This window comes from Anopheles nili, chromosome 2 (assembly GCF_943737925.1).
Source record: "Anopheles nili chromosome 2, idAnoNiliSN_F5_01, whole genome shotgun sequence".
Lineage (NCBI taxonomy): Eukaryota > Metazoa > Arthropoda > Insecta > Diptera > Culicidae > Anopheles > Anopheles nili.
The window spans coordinates 29,932,928-29,954,136 of record NC_071291.1 but is presented as its reverse complement, the minus strand read 5'-3'; the positions used below and the strand labels follow the sequence as shown (position 1 = coordinate 29,954,136).

The window sequence follows — 21,209 nt, the reverse complement described above, 5'->3', positions numbered from 1 at the left end:
CATAAAGGGCTTAATTCCTTACAAGTGCCCCGAACTCCCTGCCTCCCTCGTCAACAGTTGTACTGGCGTACTCGGCGCCGAAGTCAAGCCCCAGTTCCGGTGCGTGTTTTTTGATTATGCGTGAAAAATACGTGAAAGGAATGGTGAGGGGATGGAGAGTGAAAGGTAGAGCAGAGGAGTAAGGACAGTAAATTCTTTAAAAATTGCTTGAATCAACTTGATAGAATTGAAGGAAAATGGAAACCACACCTCGGCGCTATTTAAAGGGACGCTCACTATCGATGTAGGCGTGCTGCGAAAGTGTCGCTGTTTTTTTGCACCCTACTGTGCAGAAAAACAAAGCATTCGCATTCGCCTCTAAGCAGGCCGTGGTGCAGGCCGTGGTGTGAGTGGGAAAAGGGACAATAAAGTAAAGCACAAAAACCACAAAAGTCTCCACTCGGACTCGTGAAAAACAAAAAAAAAACAACCGAAAATGCGGAGGAAAAGAAAAACAACCGGAAAAGCGCACCTCACGCCACCGACGGCACCGAGCGGAACCGGGCCCACTAATATTACCAAGCGCGTGTCTGTAGCGGCAGGTACCCGCCACACTGCTGCTGGTGGCTGTTGGCCATAAAGTTGTTCTGATTGCGATACGCCATCGCCAAACTATTCGACATCAGCGCGTTGTTGCAGGGTTGCTGCAGCATCTGATGAGGATGTGTTGCAGCTCCATTGTACGACGACAGCAGCGCCGCCGTGGCCGTATCCGGTGAGTGTGCGTTCGAATCCCCCAACAGGACGATACTGCCTCCGCTGGCCGCCCCACTCGTTCCATTGCTGCTTGCTGCCGATCCTGGCGCTCCACCACCACTAGCCGCACTGCCCGTAGACGAACTACCGCTGCCATTGGACGAGCTTCCGCCAGCACCACCACCTCCACCTACGGCCGTTTGCTGTTGGTGTGAGTGTTGCTGCTGTTGCTGATGGTGCTGCCCCGGATGCTGCCCGTGCTGGGACGGATGCTGACCGTGTTGCTGCTGCTGGTGCTGTTGATGCTGCTGCTGTTGCTGCTGCTGCTGCTGCTGTTGCTGTTGCTGGACGGCAGCGGCTGCGGCAGCGGCGGCCGCAGCTGCTGCTGCACTACTGCTGTTGCTGCTGCTGCTGCTGCCACCACCTCCACCACCCCCACCGCCATTGGTGCCGCCCGAGCCACCCGAACAGGGTTTGCCGTCCTTCACTAGTACTGGTACGGCCACACGTCGTGGTGAGCTGGCTGACTGGGATGAAAAACAAACCGCGCATTAGTCGGGCGAAGGGTTGCCGGGGGTGGGGGTCCACCTAGCAGCGGGGGCACCACACCCACCAGCATTGAGGTCATCCCGCAACCGAGCTCTGGTTCGCTGAGCTGCTGCTGTTGTTGTTGTTGCTGCTGCTGCTGCTGTTGCTGCTGAAGGTGTTGCTGGTAGTGGTGTTGCTGTTGGTGGTGTTGTTCGTGTTGTAGCTCCGTCGGTGTGGTGCTCGGTTCCGGCAAAACCGTCATCGAAGCAACTGCGGCAGCAGCAGCAGCAGCAGCAGCAGCAGCAACGGCAGCGCTGGAATGCGCCTGGTGCTGGGACCGATTACTAACCTGATTGTGCTGGTTCTGTTCGGCCATCGCTTTTTCCTTCGCCTGCCGTTTACACTTGTACCGGTGGTTCTGGAACCAGATCTTGACCTGCGCGTGGAGAAACGAAAAAAAAGAACGTGCGACATCTCAATGTAGGGGTGATCGACGAATGGGTTACAGTGGGGGGGGGGGGGTACAAAATGGCGCCAGCGAGACGTTTGGAAGAAAGGCCACTGTTGGAAGTGCGTTTTTTTGTTGTTGTTGCACCAGCTCGTCTCAATGTTAAAGCTCATGGAAAAAGGTTCCCATTTGGCGTACGACCGTCATCATGACAACTACGGCATCTTGGAGAGAGACGACAAAAAAAAATAAACCATCCAAGCCACTCCAAGTAGGCGTATGCTCGCCGAACCGTCAGAAGTGGCGTGTCGTCGCCCTTTTTGCTTGGGTCCAAATGAGGACCACGACGGTGCCCGCAACGTGGCCGGAAGGAGCCCACGTTTGATGCGAACGTGCCCCCGAACGTACGACCGGATGGGCCCTTCAAAGGGCGTGCTTCCAGTGATGGAAACGGTAGCGCTGTTGCTCTGTTAATTTTTATACCTAACCCTGCGTTGCCCCAACAGAAAGGGCTCACCAACAGAGGAGGCTTTGATGACGAAAGCCGGGCGGGCCACACGTTGGTGCGATGTGCCATGGGCGAAATTGCTCATGAGTGAGGCCGCCCGGTTTCAGCGCTAAGAGGGTCCTTGGTGTTAAAGACGCCGAAATAAGTGATGCAGTTTTGTGCTTCGCGTGGTCCCGAGCCCGCCAGCTTCCGTCACCCAGATTAAGCTTGGTGGCTCCTTTACGGGTGAGGGCTCTTTTATTTTATTGCGATTTAGTTTTTTTCCACGCCGGTGGGGGCTTTTCTTTTTCTGCAACAGACATAATGCTGGCTTCCTCTTGAGACGAAGGCTAAACTACTATGTCGTGCTTGCGGTTCGAAAATAATAGACCAAGCAGCTCCCACGAGGTGTAACAAAAATATCTTGAAAACATATAATTGTCCCACGGAGGCTTATTAAGCGGCAAGCATTTTGTGAAACGATAGCTGCATAAATAGAACCAGCTTCACCCGCCAAATGGCTCATTCGCAGTCCTCGGAGCACGAAATTTAGCAAACTTTCCATCCGCTGGAAAGGAAATGCATCATTAGCAGTTTTTTTTTCCGGCTCTCACACCAGCTGCTAATGAAGTGTGGTGCAACTGCATTTGTGTTGCATTCGATAATGAAACGCCACTCAAAACAAAAAGCGAAACGTTTCACAACGACCGCGGGGTGTGAAACTAGACTTTCCCCGGACACACACACACACACACACACACACACACACACACACACACACACCAGCGTCGTCGCGTGAAAAGCGGCTCGATCGAGCACGGCGATCCTTCCGACGGCACTACGAAAGTAGCGTTCGTTGGCAAACATTCATTCCGTATTCTCCTTGGTCAAACAAACAAGCAAGCAAAAAAAAAACTTACGCCACACATACACGTAACTGAAAAAAGGACCCATGCGTTTGGCCGAGACGCCTTTTCCGAGACCTCGGACCCAAGCCGCCGTTTTCGACCCTTGCGGTGGTGGCGGAGTTTTTCTTTTCCATTTAAGCCATTGAACACGCGCCCGACCGATGGTGGTGGAAATTGGGAAAATGGGTGGCTGGGATGGCGCGCGAGAAACCACCTAGAGGGCGGTTATTATGCAACACTCGAGTGGCCCGTTGCAGCGGGATGCACCGCGGGAGACATGTTGCACGGGGTTCGGGCCGCATTTAACGCCAACCCGTGGCATGGGCGGCCACTTTCGTGGGCTTTTTAATTATGGAGCCAAATCAACCCGCTACACCGTGAAAGCCGTGGTAGGTTTTTGTCCCTTTTAAGAGCAGGAAAGCGAGAGAGAGAGAGAGTGAGAGCACTCGCTGCTAGTATCTAATTTCACACAGCGTGGCTGAGGGTAAAGGAGTGCGCGTAAGGAGCCAGGGCAACACACACAAAAAAACTCCACGAGTGCTGACGGTTGCTTTATGCAAACAACGTCTTCAATTCAATCCATCTCGAAACGAACGAGGACCACACACACACACATACACACACGTGTGCACGGGAACGCGCAGAGTGGAGCTTTCAACGAGGATGAGTGTAATATTATCTCATCAGCAGCTTTCTCGTGGTGCAATTAGTAGCGTAATCAAGCAGCAGCGCCAGGACCACCAGGCGATGGGAGGACACCCGAGGGGGGAGGGGTCAGGAGGGGGTGGGTAAGGGGGGTTCCACTTGAATGAAGCAAACACTACACATACACATTCGCGAGACCCCAAGCCAGTGTAAGGACGGAATTATTGGAGCATGAAGGAGACCTCGCCGTGGTGGCGTGGCCCGTGGGCGTATTATTGCACTGAAATCGAGCCTTTTCGCCGATGGAAAGGATATTAACGAGAGAGAGAGAGAGAGAGAGAAAGAAAAAAAAATTATAACCACCCATCCCGGGGGGCGCCACTTTCAAGGATACAACGGTGTAACGGTTGTGGCTTTGTTTCGATCGTTTTCTAATTGGATCGGGCGCTCATTCAAAAAAATAAAAAAGGATGCGCCTGGTGCATTCACTCCACCGGTGCGTTTTCATTCGCGAATGGGGAATCCAAACAGGCTGAATTATCTCCCCCCAGGACAAGCCCATTTTCCCATTTTCCTAATTGAAATCGCTTCCACCGCTACCGGGCGGTGATGAATGTAATAATGTGATTAAAAAAGGATTTGTTAACATGCGCTTCATTTATCGCAGCCTAATGGCGACGAGCCGGAGCTTAATTAACGGTGGCCATTGTGCCACCCGGATGGGGCCGTAATTTTTCACATTATTAGCTTCGTGATGCGTTACGCCGTGTGGCGGAGATGGCGGAGAGATTAAATGGATAAAAAATGCATGCAAGCGCAACCGCAAAAACCGGGGTTGCCGATTTTTCCGCCAACCAGAGATAAAGATAAAGCGACGAACCGCAAAACGATTCCTCCCGGGCTCTCGATTCGGTTGAGTGGGAAATTCACCGGCGCAAAACGTGCCCTAGCTGATCTCGTCCGGTCTGATAACGCCCGGCTCGATGGTGATGATCGATTTTGGGTCTTTAGCTCGACCAGAACCATCGAACGCACTTGTTAATTGACCACCGTGAGCCGCGTGGGAAACGATGCGTCTAACCTCACTAACCTCGGTCGTGAACGTAAGTCAACCGGCCGCCGGAAGTTTACCCCGGGGAATCCCTTGCAGTGGGTGTACCTGCCGCTCGGGATTAAGGAGGTAGTTATGTTTAACAAACCGTCCCTTCGCTTGCACCCATCCGGGATGATGGGATGTGTGTGTGTGTGGGATTCCTGTGGCCGCGTGGGAGGGCTTGTTAGGCTTGTTGCAAAAACAGCGATCGCGAAGGCATGAAGCATAACGCATAGAAACGAATAGAACCTTTCCCCTATCGGATGGAAGGGTTTAGGTAAGTTGCTGCAAAGTGGGACGATAGAAACACATTAAAATGCGATAATCATTCGGCATCCGGATGTTCCGGATCGCCGTCAGCAGCGCCTTGGTACTGGGGGTGAAGGTGGGTTTTTCCGCACCGGAAACCGGGCCGTTTAATCCATCACCGATAGCGATGGTGGCGAGAAGGATCCAACGCCAAAAAGGATGTCCTCCAATGTATGTTGGGATTGTGGGAGTTGGAATAATATTTGGTTCTAGGGCGTTGTGGAAAGGAGCATTTTGGTGAGTTGCCAAAACATTGGAATTTCCCGACCAGGTTGCAGGTTGGTAGGGAATTTCTTATACCCCAAAAAATGTATCAACGCAGTTAAAATAGTTCATGTCTCATTTATTCTAATGGGACTGTGACGAATTATTTGCATTTCGCGAGTGCAATAACTATTCAAACACATTTCAAATGTGGCATCTGGCTATTTCTTAATTAAGTTATCAATGAGCATCAGGAAGTTTTTCAAATTCTCTAAATTTCTCCACACACTGAAATGTAGAAAAGTGGGTCCAATAAATGTTTTTTTACAAACCAATTTACTGGTGATAGCCAATCACTCAAATCATGGATCAGTAATCCAATGATAAAGTGAAAATGATATCGGGAAGGGTCTTAACATAAATTTTAACCGATAGGAAAGCATTAGCAGGCACGTACGGAAACGTAACATTAATGCAGCCTTCATACGTGCACAATGTTTGCTATTACTCAGTCGATCTAATTTGAATGTTTCCTCACTTTTCCCAATTGTTTGTCTGTTTTCCCGATAAGTGTTTTATTGACAGCGCACCACAAAACGGGGCGCCATGCTTCTTTTACACGCACCAGCCTATCACAATTGATTTCCATCCTCGTCAGCAATAAAAAATCGATTCCACCATCAGCAGCTAAAACATATTCGCAAACACGCATCATTACGTGCGGGATTTTTCCATTCAAATCGCATATTTACATCCATCTCGGTCGGCAAATTTTTCCCGTCGGCATAAACCACCGCGCGCCGGAACGATGTCTACCGGTCTTCGGGGCTGCATTTGTTTGCTCCTTCGCCCCTTCACCGGTGCTCCTTTCTGTTCTTCCTTTTTTTTTTGCTAACTCTCGCTCACTCTCTCTTTCGCTCCTTTCCACTTCCAATCACTGGTACCCAGCTTTTGCCGTCACACTTCGAGAAAAACCATCCCATCATCATGCGGCGATTGTATTGTATTTAACGTTACCTTTCCACCTCGACGGCGCTCACCTTGGGCAGGGGTTTTGCGCTAAATATGTGCGATCGGTGGTTGAGCCAAAGGGCGAACGGGCGAAGGAAAAGTGGAATGGAAAATAAAATTATTAACGAAAAAAAAAAGAAAGGAAAACAACATACACTTCCCCACGCGGGCGCGAACACATATTGCCGGGCCTAAATCCGTAGGGTCACGATTACCAGATGTTTAAGTGAAGGCCCCGAATGTGCGTCAAGCACCGCCAGGACTGAACCTTGACGGCTCGAGAGGCCATGGAAGCGCACGTGTGTGTGTGTGTGTGTGTTTGTTGCGAAACCAATAGGAGCGAATGCGCAGTTACCCCCGAACGGCGAAAGTGTGAGCGGGAGGGAGCGAGTGCAAAAAAAGAAAAAAAAAATACAGCAAGCAATATACGCAACCCAAAAGAAGAAAAAAAAAGAAGAGTAGAAACGCAATGCCCGGGGAAAAATAAGAAGCAAAAGCACTTGAACCGCATTCAAACCACTCCACCGGCGGCTTAGCGTTCGATTCGTCCTGATTTCGTCGTTCGCCCTGGCTGATCCCGTAAAGGGGGCGAGAGCCTTGCATTCCTTGTGGTTCGGTGTCCCGGCAAAATCTGCCAACATCTGCCTGTACGATCGATAAACCGCACGCAAATAAAATGTCTCCGGTTTGGCTGCGCAACGATTGCATGCTGTGGCGTGATAAGGGGGGGAACGTAAATTTGTTTTCTTGTTGTTTTCGCTCGTTTTTTTTATTATTATTTCGCCCCATTTTCCCTGCACCACTTTTCGGAAGCCATTTCCGTCGGAGCCATTGGCTAGCGTGCTAGAAGTGGCCAGACGGTACCTACGTGCGATTTTTATGCCACCGGAGCGGCACCGTATTGGCGTACGCTCGAAGCCCGGAAGCGAAACACAAAATCGACCCCTTCGGTGAGACTCACAGAAGGGGGCTGGATAATCGATGCATTCGGGGGGATTGTGTACCGAGAAGCTCGTCAAACATGCGGAGGGATGCTGTGCTGATCCTGACTTCGCAAACAGCCCATTGATGGTTGAGAATTGCGCCGTTGTTTTGCCTTAACGAGACGCAAATGGGATCCCAGGCTGGTCACACGCACTAAATCCGTGAAGCGATGGAGCCATTTGGTGGGTAAACAACCGCTAGTAAAACCTATCATCTTCGATTCGCATAAAAATGTGATGATATTCGGAACTGAGGTTTTGGTACGGCGTTCTAAAGGAGGTTTTCTTCGGCTCAGTGGCTTGATTTTGACATCCCATTTGGGACGTCATTTTGTTGCCATTACACGCCTTCTGGAGGCTGTGTTGTTTATTGTGACAGCAGGAACAAATCTGCTCCGCCAGTGTTTTGCTTGTTTACGCGCTCGCTAATCCGAACCGCACTTTCTACTGCTGGTGTTTGTGCGGGTGTTTCCCAGGAAGTCCTGCCCAAAGCCTTGCCCAGCATCCGGTGGCGAAGCGCGATGACTTTTGACACTTGTGCGCGCGCGTGAGAGAGAGAGAGAGAGAGAGCAAAGCAGGCTGGGGAAAATCCCATTCGGGAAGTACGATTTGCAAGCGTTCCCGTTTGTTTTTATTTTTGTTGACCTTTTCTTAGCCCAAAGCCATCGGTGGTACCTGATTGTAGCGAGAAGGCATTTGAAGCCAAGAGTCACGTTCGGGACGAAAAGAATGCAGGCGTTGACGAGAGAAATGACGAACTGTTCGCACTAATAATAATTCGCAATTTGTATACGTTAAGAAGATTCCATTTTATGCTATGGATCAAAGCTGTACATAACCATCTATCCATTACCCATGCAGCACTGTTGCAGCAGAATATATCTGTTTTGAAGCATTATTTAATCAAATTTCCCACAATGGACTCATTTTGATCAACCTAAACCCAACAAGCTCCCCATATTAGCTTTCGACTGCATTGGTGTGGTGGAGAAAAAAAATAGTGAAATAACGAACAGTTTTCCCAGTGAAACTGGTCGCAAAATTTGACGCCAAAACGCCTCGAAACGGTGAAAACGAAATTAACACCCCGCCCGACTAAACCGGGCGAGGAAAAAGCACCCAACAAGTTGAAAAACCACTCCCAAAGTGGGCGTCACTTCTGGTGCAGTGTTTTCGGAGCGAGACTATCAAGGCCCCTCTTCGAAATGCCGTCCATTTCCGGCACTCGGAACCGGTCCTTTCGGCTCCCGCGGGGTATGGCAAGTGCGACGACCGAACGTGTCCGATGACGGCCATGTTTGTTTTCTGGTGATCTTTTTTTTTGTATCACAAACCGTACACGAGCTCCGTGGCCCGTACAAGGGATGCTCCGAAACCCAAATCCCCAACGTTCACGTCGTTCCGGATTTTCAGCGCTTTGTTGGAATAGTTTGTCCTTTTTTTTTGCTCCACCCGTTTTGGGGGGGTGGACAGTGTCGTGTGTCATCGGGCGGGCCACCCAACCTGGCTCCCAAAATGTACGTAAGAGCTGCAAATTCCCCATCCAGAGACTCTTGCCTCTGGGTCCGGGTGATTGCTTCCGGACAGAGCATCGTGACGTGGCAGGAAGCGAGAACGGAAGAGATGCGAACGAGAGCGATGACAGTTTGGTGGGTTGGCCCGTATCCACCCACCCACCACGCCCAACATCCTCGCCCCCTGGGCCAGACCCACGCACGTACGGTTGCTTCGATTTCAATTGACAGTCTCGTTTGTCAAATTGAATTTCTAAAACGAAGTGTCACTTGAACCGTTAATCAAAAGTGACATCGTCAGAAAGCGGGGAATGGAAATGGGGAGAGAGGGAAGCACCCACTAGAGGTCGCGTGTGTGTGTGTGCATAAAGAGAGAGCTGCATGCATGGTTGCGGGAGTGTGCGAATTTCGCTTAAATTGGAGCACAGCACAGGCAACAAAACAAAGGAAGCCGAGATGCGCCGTGCAAAAAACAGGAATCCCCGAAAAAACGAGATGAAAATTAAGCCCCAGTCACCACTCATGCATCCTTTTGCTGCATTGCGTACTAGTGCACAAGCTCGTATGTGTGCGTGTGTGTTCGTGCAGCTTTTTCTCTTTATTAAAACTATATCCCTCTCAATGATACTCGCAAGGCTACTCGATCGCAGCATTATCCGAATCCCGGTGCGTGCGAATTTGTGCGATCAAAGCTGTTGTTCGAACGTGGTGAGCTGCCTGCGTCATCGAGAGAAGCTTTTATTTTTGCTAGCGTTGAGCCCCCATCACAAAAGCGGACGAAAAGTTGTAACTTCGATCCGACGATTATCATCCGCCTGTGAATGGAGTGTCGAGTGCGAACTGCTGCTGCTGGCTGCTGTCAATTGTGGCCCTCAGGTGCCATAATCCTTTACAAATGCCTTTTTTTTACCTTTCACTAGCGAACAGCAACGCGAAATCGTCTTATCGGTTCAGTGTGAGTTTTTGTTTCGCTTCTTTTCAGCCCCCTTGGGTTCATTGATACTCCTTTACATCCCCGTATTTGTCCGTGATTTGAGTTATTGTAGGAAATTATCGTTGGCAAATACACCATGTCCTTCGTGGAGGGTTTTTTTTTGGGTGCATTTTCTTTCTCTCCTTTCTTTCTAACCACCTCTCAGCATGGGTGCCCGATGTGCCGGTGTTCTGCTGTTGCACAATGTACGCAAGTGGGAAAAGAAAATCCGGCAATTATAAGGACCAACAGGCTAGCAACACACCAAAAAAAAGCCTGCCCTTAGACGCGTCTTGATGGTGCGTGCAAAAAGCAAACACAATCGAATGGCGCATCGCAGGAGAGCTCGAAGGGTGGCTTAAGGTTTTTTTTCTTCTTATTCTGCCTTCACGCTCATCCCATACCCTCTTTAAGGGATCCAGGCGCGCTTTCGTCGATTCACATCTAGTAATCTGATTAATTGTGTTGTTATTTTGTTGCCAAACCCTAGGTGGAAGAGAATAAAAAACACACACAGCATATTTCCGCCCCCTCGAGCGACACCCCGCGGTGATTTTTTGAGGGAAACTCCGCTGGGAGAAAGGATTTTCGCGCCTGATCAACCCAATCACCTCGGGGGATGTCCTATTATTGCTACCAGAAGCTACCACAAAACCTCAATGGCAGCTTGATTTTAGCGCGAAAAGGAACCCACTCATTTTCCGGTTATGAAACCCCAATCCAGCAGCTGTGCCGTTTGTCAATGGTCATCGTATTGGTTACAAGGATATCGGCAACCCGGCCCGAAGGATCACAATTCACATACACCCAGCAGCAGCATCTCAAATTGGCCCACGCGGGAAAGCGATTTTAATAATTATCCCTTTCTCGTTCGCATTGTTTCCGGTAGCTGCCATTTGGCACACGCCCACCCCTACCAACCCCTCCGCGGCCGTTGATTCGGAACGACTTTTCACGCCCTCGTTCCTTGTGGACCACTCCAGCGAACCACCGGACGTACGCCACGAGCGGGTGCTGTTGTTTGCCCACGCGTTTTGGGCACTTCCGGCCGTACGCAAACATGCGTGCCAGCGGCAGGAAGCGATTAGAATCGATTAACCGACCGACCAAACAAACTGTCACCGGCAGGAGCGCGCGCGGTTGTCATAATCGCACGGTCGATTACTCGCATTCGGCAGGATATCTGCCACCGGTGAGGATAACTGTCAGCTTCAACGTCCCCGTTGGGTGCCGAGAGCGTGGCACGAGCGTGGAAAAATAAATGACACTCTATTGACCCACTCTCTCTCGTTCTCTCTCTTTCTCTCCCTCTCGTTCTTGTTGTGAAGGGCTGCACAATGTCAGCGGCACTGCCGATGACACGCGTTTCGAATCGGCGGGCGCGAATTTATTTATTTATCGCCCGCGCGTTTATTGTGATAAGTGTGAACGCGGGGTTTTGATGGAGAAAAACACGCGTGCATTTATTCGCGCTCGCACACACACGCACACGTGGACACGTACGCACGGTCTACTGTGATCGGTTTTGTTTGGTTTGGGCCATTTAGTATTTCTTTTTTTTTTGTTTGTTTGCTCGCTTGGTACTTTCCAAGAGAGCAAAATCGGAACATGCCGCTGGGACATACCTGGGTCGGGGTCAGATGTATTAAGCTGGCTAGGTGTTCGCGTTCCGGGGCGGAGAGATACTTCTGCTGCTTGAATCTCCGTTCCAGCTCGTACACCTGAAAATGAGAAGAAAGAAGCGACAAGTTTGTTATTCAAATCGATATTTAAAGGATACGATGTAAATGCGTTTTTCTTAGCATTTGCTTGAAAAATTGTTCTCTTGGTGCTCGTTTGTTTTTAATTTAAGGCTCGTTTTTCCCTGCAATCCGGTGACTTTTAGTTAACCATTCGATTGACTGCATTTGTAGACACAGCTTTTAAACAATGCCTTCATATTCATCATCCTTGTCGTATTGGTAAATCCGTTACAAAACAGTTACGTGAATACATCCTTCTCCATTCAATGGCTCCACTGGGTCATCAAATTTATGATCCACAACCAACAAACAAAAAATGTTGCTCCTTTTCTCCCCCGGCAGGTTGAATGCATTTCTTTACTTGACATCGATTTAAATCCGTTTGCAATTTTCGATCTCATGTAATCCCAGCCCACCGCTAAAATCATTACACAGCAGTATTTCTGCAGCATCCCCACCATCTTTCGTTCACAACAGGTCCTGATGCAAACGCACCATTACTTAATGTCATTCGATTACATTTACTTCGCTCACAGCGAGCTCCAACATCGCAGCAGGCCGTAATCCCGTCACTTGACCTTCTTCAGCCCGTGAATCAAGGTTTCATCTTTGGATTGCATTTTTCCGTGCGTGTGTGTGTGTGTGAATGAGAGAGAAAGAGAGAGAGGGAGCCCGAAAAAAACACCCGAAAAGTAAACACAACAGCGCAGGACTCTTCTCCGAGCCCGGCGAAAACGGGGCCTATCCCGGGCTCCGGTAAAAGTGTTCATCAGCGCCGATCAAATATTTGCCCTTTTCGGAAGGCACCGGTCGGAACGAAACATGAAACATGCATAAAAGTATCGACAAACAACAGGCCCCCGCGGGACCGACAGGGACGTTTGGCACGTCAAACAATGTTCGACCGGTACTGGCGGCCTGCTCGAAAGGACAAAGTTATGATAATCCCTTTCCACCTGCGCCGTCAATCGCCGCCCCCAGCAAGGCAGCATCCACGAGTCCCCTTTTTTAATCGACCTGATTGTTTCCGTATTTGAGGGTGGCTACGAGGGGTTAATCGTGCCCGGGGTTTTGCAACGCGAAACCCGCACACAGGCACGCATTTTCCCGGTACCATTAAGGGGGGGAGGACGGAGCAAACGCAAATAACCGGCTCCGGGATGTGGGAGACTTCGTCACCAAGCGACGAACCCCGGGCTCGGTGAGAAAGTTAATCAAATATTTAAACGTTACCAACCGGTGGAGTTGCGGACCGTCGGAAAACGCCATTCAAGGTCCGGGAAAGGACTTTGCGCCGGGTGAGTTTTTCCTAATCCAGCCACCCACCCACCGACCACCCCAAACGTCCAAGCAGGTGCGAGGGAGTGAATGAACGGACGAAGTACGAACCTGACCAGAGCGCTGGGAGGGGTTGAATCAAGTGGCAAAATATTGACAGATCGATCGCAAACGGCCGGCAACCGAGCGCCGGCGGATAAATAGTGGAAAATAAAAGGAAACAAGCCCAAGAAAACCACGGCCCGGGCCGGAGAAGAAAAAAAAACCAACCAGCGCAGACTTTGTGACAAGTTGATCTGCGCGGGGTTTCTCGAAAATGGATGTGTACACGAGCCGGGCCACTGTGGGTTTTGTTCGGTGGCGTACTTTCGGTGACATCCACTTAAAATTAAAACTGAGGCAAATATTGAACCACGAGCGTTCGCCCCAGCACCGAACAGCCCAAAATGCGGTAGCACGGGCGCGGCTAATATCGGCGGTTGGTAAATTATTTTCGAACTCCTTCCCCCGAATGCTGGAGCTTGCGAGACGAACGCAAATCAAAACACCCTGATGTGTGTGTGTGTTTGGTTTTGTTTTATTATTATTTCTCCTTCCAACCGGCCAAGGAGCTGTTGACAGTTGTTGAAAGCTTGTCGGACGGCACGTCTCTCGGCTGGAGTGCTTGGATCGTGATCATCTTCGACCTTGAAAGCCGCCAGCTTTATGAGAAGGAGAAGGGGGTTTGTTTTTTATGTAAGAGAAAATGGCCTGCTTTCTGTTGATTTTCATTTGCGCGCGTTATTGCCCGTGCTGTATGACTGGGGGTTGAAATGATTTAATCACGCGTCTGCCTTTTTTTGCGCCAGAACTCCCCAGCGACCTTTCAAGCGTTCACGGTGCAAAACCACTCCAGCTTAATCGTGACAAAAGTCAAACAACGGGGAAAACTTCACTCCCGTGCGGTCACAGTGCGAAATGGGATTATTATTACAAAATTCTCGAGCGAGCGCAAACACGGCAGCTCTGCCATAATCGCAGAACCGGAAGCACTCACACCATTGCGAGTTGGCAGCAAAAAAAGAAAAACATCACCCCCAAAAACGGGGTGAGTTTTGGGGGGTGAAACTTCCCCGGCCGGGTCATTCTTGCAACTTGTGCTCACCAAAACAGAAAAAAAAGAAAGAGAGAGAAATGAATAAAATAAAATAGAAATGCAGAACTGGCCCCAAGTAAAATATTTGACTGTCTGCGAGCGCATGTTTGTGTAAGACGGGGAGCTGGTACACACTCCCTCTCTTCCGCGCTTCCTCACCACTCCCTTTCCTTCACCAAACCGGCCATAAAATCGGGAAATCGTGCACATCCGCGTCCCGACGCGTAGAACCCTGCGCCGGGTCCAAGAATCCGCCTCTTTATATAAACACAATGTGTTCGGCAGCAACGAGAGACGGCAGGAGAGAGAGAGAGAGAGAGAGAGAGAGAAAGGGTTGGTGGGGGTGGCGACGGGTGGGGAGGGAGGGAGGTAGGAAAGTTCACCAGGAATATCTATTTACAAAGCACTTCAAATGAAATGCCAAGTTTCATCAGCAAACTAATATAGGAAAGAGCAGTAGCCCTGGCCCTGGGATGCTGCGACAATGCCGACGGGGAGTCTCAGGACCCTTGCGGGAAAAGGCCGGCAGAAGGGTAAAGGGCAGAGCGAAAGGGAGGCCCAACAACACTAACACGCGCGCGCGCGGGCGCGCGCTCGTGTGTCTAGTAGACCTAGCAGAGAATGTCGTGTGGAAAGGTTTTCGAATGCGAATTGTCTCGCCATACTCGCGGACACGTTCGTCGCTTATTTCTGGTCGCGTTGTTGTTTGGCTACTCTTCCACCCCACACGTGCGCCTACCGGAAGCGGCCTCGTGCCACCTCCCTGCTTCGTTGGATTGCGAGCAAAATGGCGTCGACACAGGGTGGTTGCTTGGTTGCTTGGTTTCATAATCAGCTCATCCCCGCCGCATCATCGCCGGTTGCACAAACAACGATCGAGCGGTACGATCGAGGTGAAGAGCGAGACAGAAGACACCATTCCTGGCAGGAAATCATCCGCGATGAAGGTCACCACCAATCGGCACTCACCTGAGCCTGCGTGAACAGCACGCGTCGCTTTCGACGTTGCGCAAGCGGAAACTGCATCGGTTTGCTGTCGGAAACGCTGCACGCGGCCAGACTGCCCATGTTGGACATCGCGTGGCCCATCGTACCGCCGGCCGAACCACCCATCAGTCGCGATACTGAAACGAGAGTAAGCAGAAATGCAAATGCGCGTGAGATTTTTGCGATCGAGATCGAGCAAGGAGCCGACGGATTGCAAGCGGGAGGTTGAACTTTTGCGCTTGCAGCGAGTGTGCAGCGTCATCGAAGCGATTGCATAAGAAGCGTCCAGTTGTGATATGCGCGTGTGCGTATGTGTGTGTGTTGACGGAGTCTCAAAGGTACAGGGTGGCTCAGAAACTGGAAGCTCGCAATTTCTGCTCGCGATGGCTGCCATTCGAAGTTTCGGTTAGCCACAAACCGCGAAGGAGGTGTGGTGGAGAAGAAGGAAATGGGATCCAGCACACACACACACGCACTCGGACGCACTTTTCTTAATAAGCCTTTTGTAACACATTCTCAAATTACCGACCCAAAACTATCGGCTGGGACGACGGAAGGGCACAAGTGGCGGGAAAAGGCGGGAAATTTCTTCCCTTTTCCCGGGTCCTGGATGGGTTTGTTTTTTGTTTCCCAATTTTCCACATACACGCACATAAACCGAAGCTTAAGTGTGCCACTTAAATGCGTTCGCTTAAGTAGTCCGCCCGCCTGGTAGCGTCTCCGCAGGCACCGCAAATATTCCACCAAACTGGCATTGTTTCCGGAAGAGAAAACCAACCCCAAACACACACACACACACGCACACATCCACACATGTTCCACAGGCTGACGGTACCGGATTTATTCGCCACGAAGCACCAAGAAAGTAGAAAACAGAACAAACGAGATGCGGCTTTCATCGGCACAAAATCCCTTTCTTTCCCGGCTCAGGTTACACACGGGGCGTGTATGTGTGTTTTCTCCCATCCCAGGGGAGGGAAATTAGCCCAAAAATTTGACTTCCTAATGGCGGTGGATTGGCCCAGCTCAGGTTCAGGAGAGGGCGTGCATCCTTCGCGTAATCGGATACGAATCTCAAGAGAAAGGGCCACCAAATTGGACGGATCGTTTCGTGTCGGGTAAAAGGACGAAACCCCGGCCGCGTCAACAGGACCCATCAACACTTTCGCTGCGAGGCAATAAAACTCTCCAATTTCAACGTCACCATCGCCACGAGTCCACGGGTTTGGCGATTAATTCCGTCATCAATTCCTTTTGTCCGCACTCGAAGCCGTCCCAGGATGGTCCTGGGTTCGTGAACGCGAGTCCTGGCGTTCGTCAACGATCGGTCAGGTTCGCACCGCAGGACAGGACACGGTCGAGAATCGAATGCGATTCGTAGCGAAAGAAAAGCCACAACTTCAAAACCTGATACGGATTGTTTTTTTTTTGGGTGTGCGATTGAACCCTTTTGCATCCTTTTGAAGGCGCTATCGGTTTTCCAATTTCCGTCCGCAAATCCTTCTCTGGGCGCTAGGCAATAATGCGCACGTGCTTAAACCTCCCAAACCCGCCCCGGCCAGGTGGACTATCTTACTGGACAATCCGCTTACCTTGGTCGTCTCTGGGGCGCAAGGATTCTTTCGCTTCAACATATCGCCCGTGTTTGTCGTCCTTCGACACACGTAATCTCGTTCCGTGCCGTTCACGTGGCCATCATTCGGCACTCTGGATCTCGCCGGACGCGGCCGTATAGATCTTCCGCCAATTGACCAACGATTTTCCGATCAGGAAGGACATATTCTGCGAGCACGGAAAGGACAGCACAACAGAAAAAAATAGCGACCCCCATAAGCCCACGCAAATCCTCGGAACTTCCCATTTGCTGATGGTCAAATCCATCTCGCCTGCACTGGAATTGGATTGTTTTTGCCAACGATGCTGCGAGAAAGGACGCCTGTTTTTTTTTGTTGTGTTCTTCCCGGGGTAAAACCAAACATGAACCGATGATATCCTTCCTATTCCGGAGGGAAACCCATCGGATCGGTCGGCGAGGGTTTTGTGTCGTTTGACCAATTTGCAACCCCGACCGCATACGGGAATACGGGTGCCATCACGGGTTCCGGACCCTCATCCGGTTGGTATTTTTCTGCGCCGAACCGCAACCGGCAGCCGGGCCAGCCACTTGAAACCGGTTGCACTTAATCGAAAATTTATTGTTTCCATTTTTTTTCGCTTCTCCCAGCCGGTTGGTTGGATTTTCCGTTGGCCCGGACGAGGGAAATGGCGAGGTGCTTTTCCCGCAAATCAAAGGCTCCGATCCTCTCGTACACGCATAATTTCATTCCGGCAATCAAAACTGCCCTCGTTACAGCGAAACGGGTCTGTGTGTGACGCGCTTGCAAGGGGAGGAAAAATCCCGCCCTGTTGGTCGCTGAGTTTTCCTTGCCACCCGCAGCACCCCCGGGGACACAGTTTCTGTGGCGGTGAGAAGCGTAGTAAACGCGACTTGTAAATAGCCTCCGGTGGCTCGGGAAATTGATCACTTCCGCCCGAAACCCCGAGTATCCTTGCGCTCACCCTCGCGATATCGGCGCCATACATCGCACCGGCAGGATCGCTTTCCTGTGGCGTGAAACAACGCGTGAAATAGCCCGGCCCCTACGTCTCCTGTTCGGAAACGGATCCCTTTTTCGGTGCTGTTTGGTTCTGGCGATGGGTTGATAAGGTTCTGGAAGCTCCGTGAAGCATTCGTGATGTCAGCAAATTTTGACGTGGCTTAAAGGCAGTCAAAAAGACGCCTTTTCTCCGAGCTACTTGTTTGGGCACACATTTTGCACCTTGCACGCTTGCTCCAAGCACTTATCAACCCATCACGGAACCTGCCGGCATGCTCACAATAAAAAAAACACAGGGGGAACAATCACCCATCCAGGGGGCCCCCATTGTGCTGCGGTTGAACCCAATAATTACTATTCTAAGCCCGAAAATCTAATTTCCAGCCCGCCTCGGCCCGGCAACGAACGGGAAACGGGTCCCTTTCGCACCCTTCGTCGCCCCGTCGCCTCGTCCTCCCCCCGGTGCCCCCAACGTAATTGTGCGGCAAATTGGTTGTCAAAATATTGCCTCCTCTGCCGTCTCGGCTGGATCGGCTGGATCGGTGTGGGGTGAGGGATCGAATGACCCGACGTAGCCAGGGTTTCGTTCTGATTGGCCCTAGTGGACCCTCCGAGATGGGTAATTCGGTAATTTGACTGCACAAGGTGCCTTTCCGCCCCCCCGGGCCAGCGGAAGAGGGTGTCTGACTTGGTGTGCGTGTGTGTGGTTGGTATTTTTATTTGTGTCTGTGCGTATTAGACCATCCCCTTTGTAAGGAAATTATCCCGGTGTCGGTTGACGCGTTCGAGGCATTTATCACTGGTTTCAATGAACCAATCGTCAAATTAACAGCCACACAGGGTGCTTGGAAGGTTTTTTGGGGTGCCCATGAATGGGCGTGGAAGGAATGAAATTGCACAACAACTTTACAACCGTTTTATGGCCGTGGTAGCATCACAAAATTTTTGTTGCTTTTAACCGAGCGAACAGCACAGGGTGCTTCGAAGCACGCCTCATGAAGCAGATAGTAACTTTTAAGCGCTCGGAATCAACCCTTGCGTGCCCTTTGCCCATCGGTTACGTGACGCTGTAAAGCTGCGAAATGGTTCCAGGTTTGCTACGATCGCACCCTGCGATTAGTGTGATCAACAAACATCTGCAAACAGCGAAACGGACGCAGATGGGCGCAAGTACAAGCAACGCTCCTTAATGTGAAATAACGCAAAAAAGCACACACACACACACATACACCCGTCCGTAAGGCGGCCATGTTTGCTCTGCACTAAAGCTGGACGGCAGCATCCTGCTCTCGTGCACTTAAAAGCAGCAAACGCAGTAGGCCACCCTGTGCGATATGGTTCACCCTGTTCCATGGCCCTCTACCATGGATTGGTTGTTGTTTTTTTCCTTCTCTTTTCGCGCAGAGCGTGTTTGCCATTCGACCGATAGAAACGATCATGATCACCCACCTCCCCTTCCCCCTTCCTCTTTCGACCCACCCAAACACACACACACACACGCCGGGGGGACGCGCAATTTCGCAAACATTTCACTAACTGCACCGAAATGCATCCACGCCGGTTATGCAGCCCGGCCTGTTTTGTTCATTGCCCATTCCCTCCGCGCTTGCGTGTGTGTGTGGATGTGTATGTGTGTTTTTCTGGCGATTTTTGCTCACCAATCTCACCACCGCACCGACAGCAAACAGTGTTGGTCACAATGTTTGCCCTTGCGCCGCACCAAACGGTGCACTTGGGCAAGCGAAAGGGCCCGTTCGGGGTACCGTTCTGTCAACAAAAAACCTCCACCTTAGCCGTTTCATTTCCCTCCATTGGGAATCCAACACCAAAGCATGCTCTGGTGGTTAAACCGCAGCTAAAGTTGCACATATTGCTGCTGCTGATGCGGTTGCTCCCGCGAGCTGTTACGCCACGTTTGCGTCCCTTTTTTTTGGGGTCAATCCATTTTTTGTACGTTACTCCCGACGGAGAGAAATGTGCGAATGAAGCTGCGAATAGTTTGATGGATCCCCTAAACGGGTTATCGTCCTGTCCACGCGTCAGAACACCTGCAAAGTGACCCTTGGAAACTTACTCGCAAAACGCGGATCGCTGGCGGTGGAACCGTACCAACCGGCGGCGGCTGAGTTGCGCATGTCGGTGTAATGTCCGGCCAGCGACAGGTTGTCCGTCGGCGCACAGTAGCTCTGGACACCGGGGCTGTGATAGAGCGGACCCATTGCGTACGGGTTTGCCATACTGCTGCTGCCGGTCGTCGTGCTTCCGGTGGTCGTGTTTGGCCCAAGGGCGCTCGGTGAGTTGACGCTGCTTCCGCCGCTGGAAGGAGATGTTCGAAGAAGGGCGAGAATGAATGAGTTTATTCCGCGGTCGTGGCTAGTGAGGAAGTTAATAAGAGAGTTGGGGGTCCTCGCAATTGTTTGAGCTACACAGCTTTATGCGTTGTCTAAATGTAGCAGACGTCTGAAAATATATCTAACCATTTGCTCTGCGGTTTTTTTGTGTCGTGGAAGAACAGCTAAAGGATCTTGCCGCAAGCACGTTCATCAAAATTGACACAAATCTGATTATTTTTGGAATGGTTACCACGTTTTTACGAAAGAGTGATAGCATGGCTGTGAAATTATGGAAAGTAAATCTATCCTTAGTTGTCTTTAGAGTTTTGTACATAAAATGGAGAGGCTGATATTAATTTTCACATTCTTATAAGAAGCACGTTTACCAGAAGCAACAGATGTAGCTTAAAAATAATGCGAAAATGATGCAAATACAACATCATCTAAGCTATTCGATTAGAAAATGAAACTCATAATTCTCAAGCAACGAAAAACTAGAACAACTTTGACCTTAGTGTCTATCTACACTGAATATCCCTGGACATAACCTTCACAAAGGACTGGCTTTTTCCATTGCCAACTTTAACAGCTCATAGCGCTCTTCCAACAAAGTCTTCCCATCCTTTTGGGTAATCCACCCAACGATCTACCTACCTATACGGAGAGGGCGGATTCGCGGTCAGTTCCAGCTTGCGGTACTCCTCGATCGGGCTGAGTATGTCGGTGACGCTGAACGGCGTCGAGTGGCTGTGCAGGGCCGAGTTGTGCTGCAAATTCTGCAGATGCTGCAAGCTGGTCAGATGGTGATGGTGGTGGTGGTGGTGGTTCGGCGCCTTGGGCGACAGGCTCATAACCAGATCGACACCATTCAGATCCGGTAACAGTCCATGCTCTTGCTCGGAATCGTCTGGATACACTCCAGAGACACTCGATAGCGTGGTGGACATGTACCCGGGTTTCGCTTCTCAGCGCCGGCCGTACGAAGGAGTAGGAGAACGTGGGGGTGGAGGGTGCAGCCGGCACGCACCAGGGTGTAGAGGGTGGGGTTGGGGTCACTCGTCTTTTGGTCACCCTACGGCGCACGGTGGCACATGGGCCGAAAGTGGAAGGATATGATGCCGCAAGGATGCACTGTTTGGAACTATTGGTTCATCACTCGCGTGGGGACCTCAGATTTATGCTTTGTTTTTTTTAAATCTTATTCACTTAGAGCTCTTAGAGCAATTTAGAGCCACACTACTCAAGGGCGAAGAGCCAAACAAACCGCGTCTCGGAACAGTTGTCAATCAGTTCGTTCGA

At 50.7% G+C, this 21,209-nt stretch overlaps 1 protein-coding gene across 1 annotated transcript; it reads right to left on the bottom strand.

Moving 5' to 3' along the window:
* Positions 1–474: 474 nt before the first annotated feature.
* On the bottom strand, positions 475–20,857 carry LOC128730707 (thyroid transcription factor 1). The gene is made up of 6 exons (XM_053823784.1): positions 20,565–20,857; positions 19,652–19,893; positions 14,963–15,117; positions 11,464–11,559; positions 1,613–1,699; positions 475–1,262 (listed from the first exon to the last, which is right to left on the bottom strand). The coding sequence occupies exons 1-6, from the start codon at positions 20,855–20,857 to the stop codon at positions 555–557; spliced, it is 1,581 nt and encodes a 526-aa protein (XP_053679759.1). The 3' UTR covers positions 475–554.
* Between the last annotated feature and the right edge of the window lie 352 nt (positions 20,858–21,209).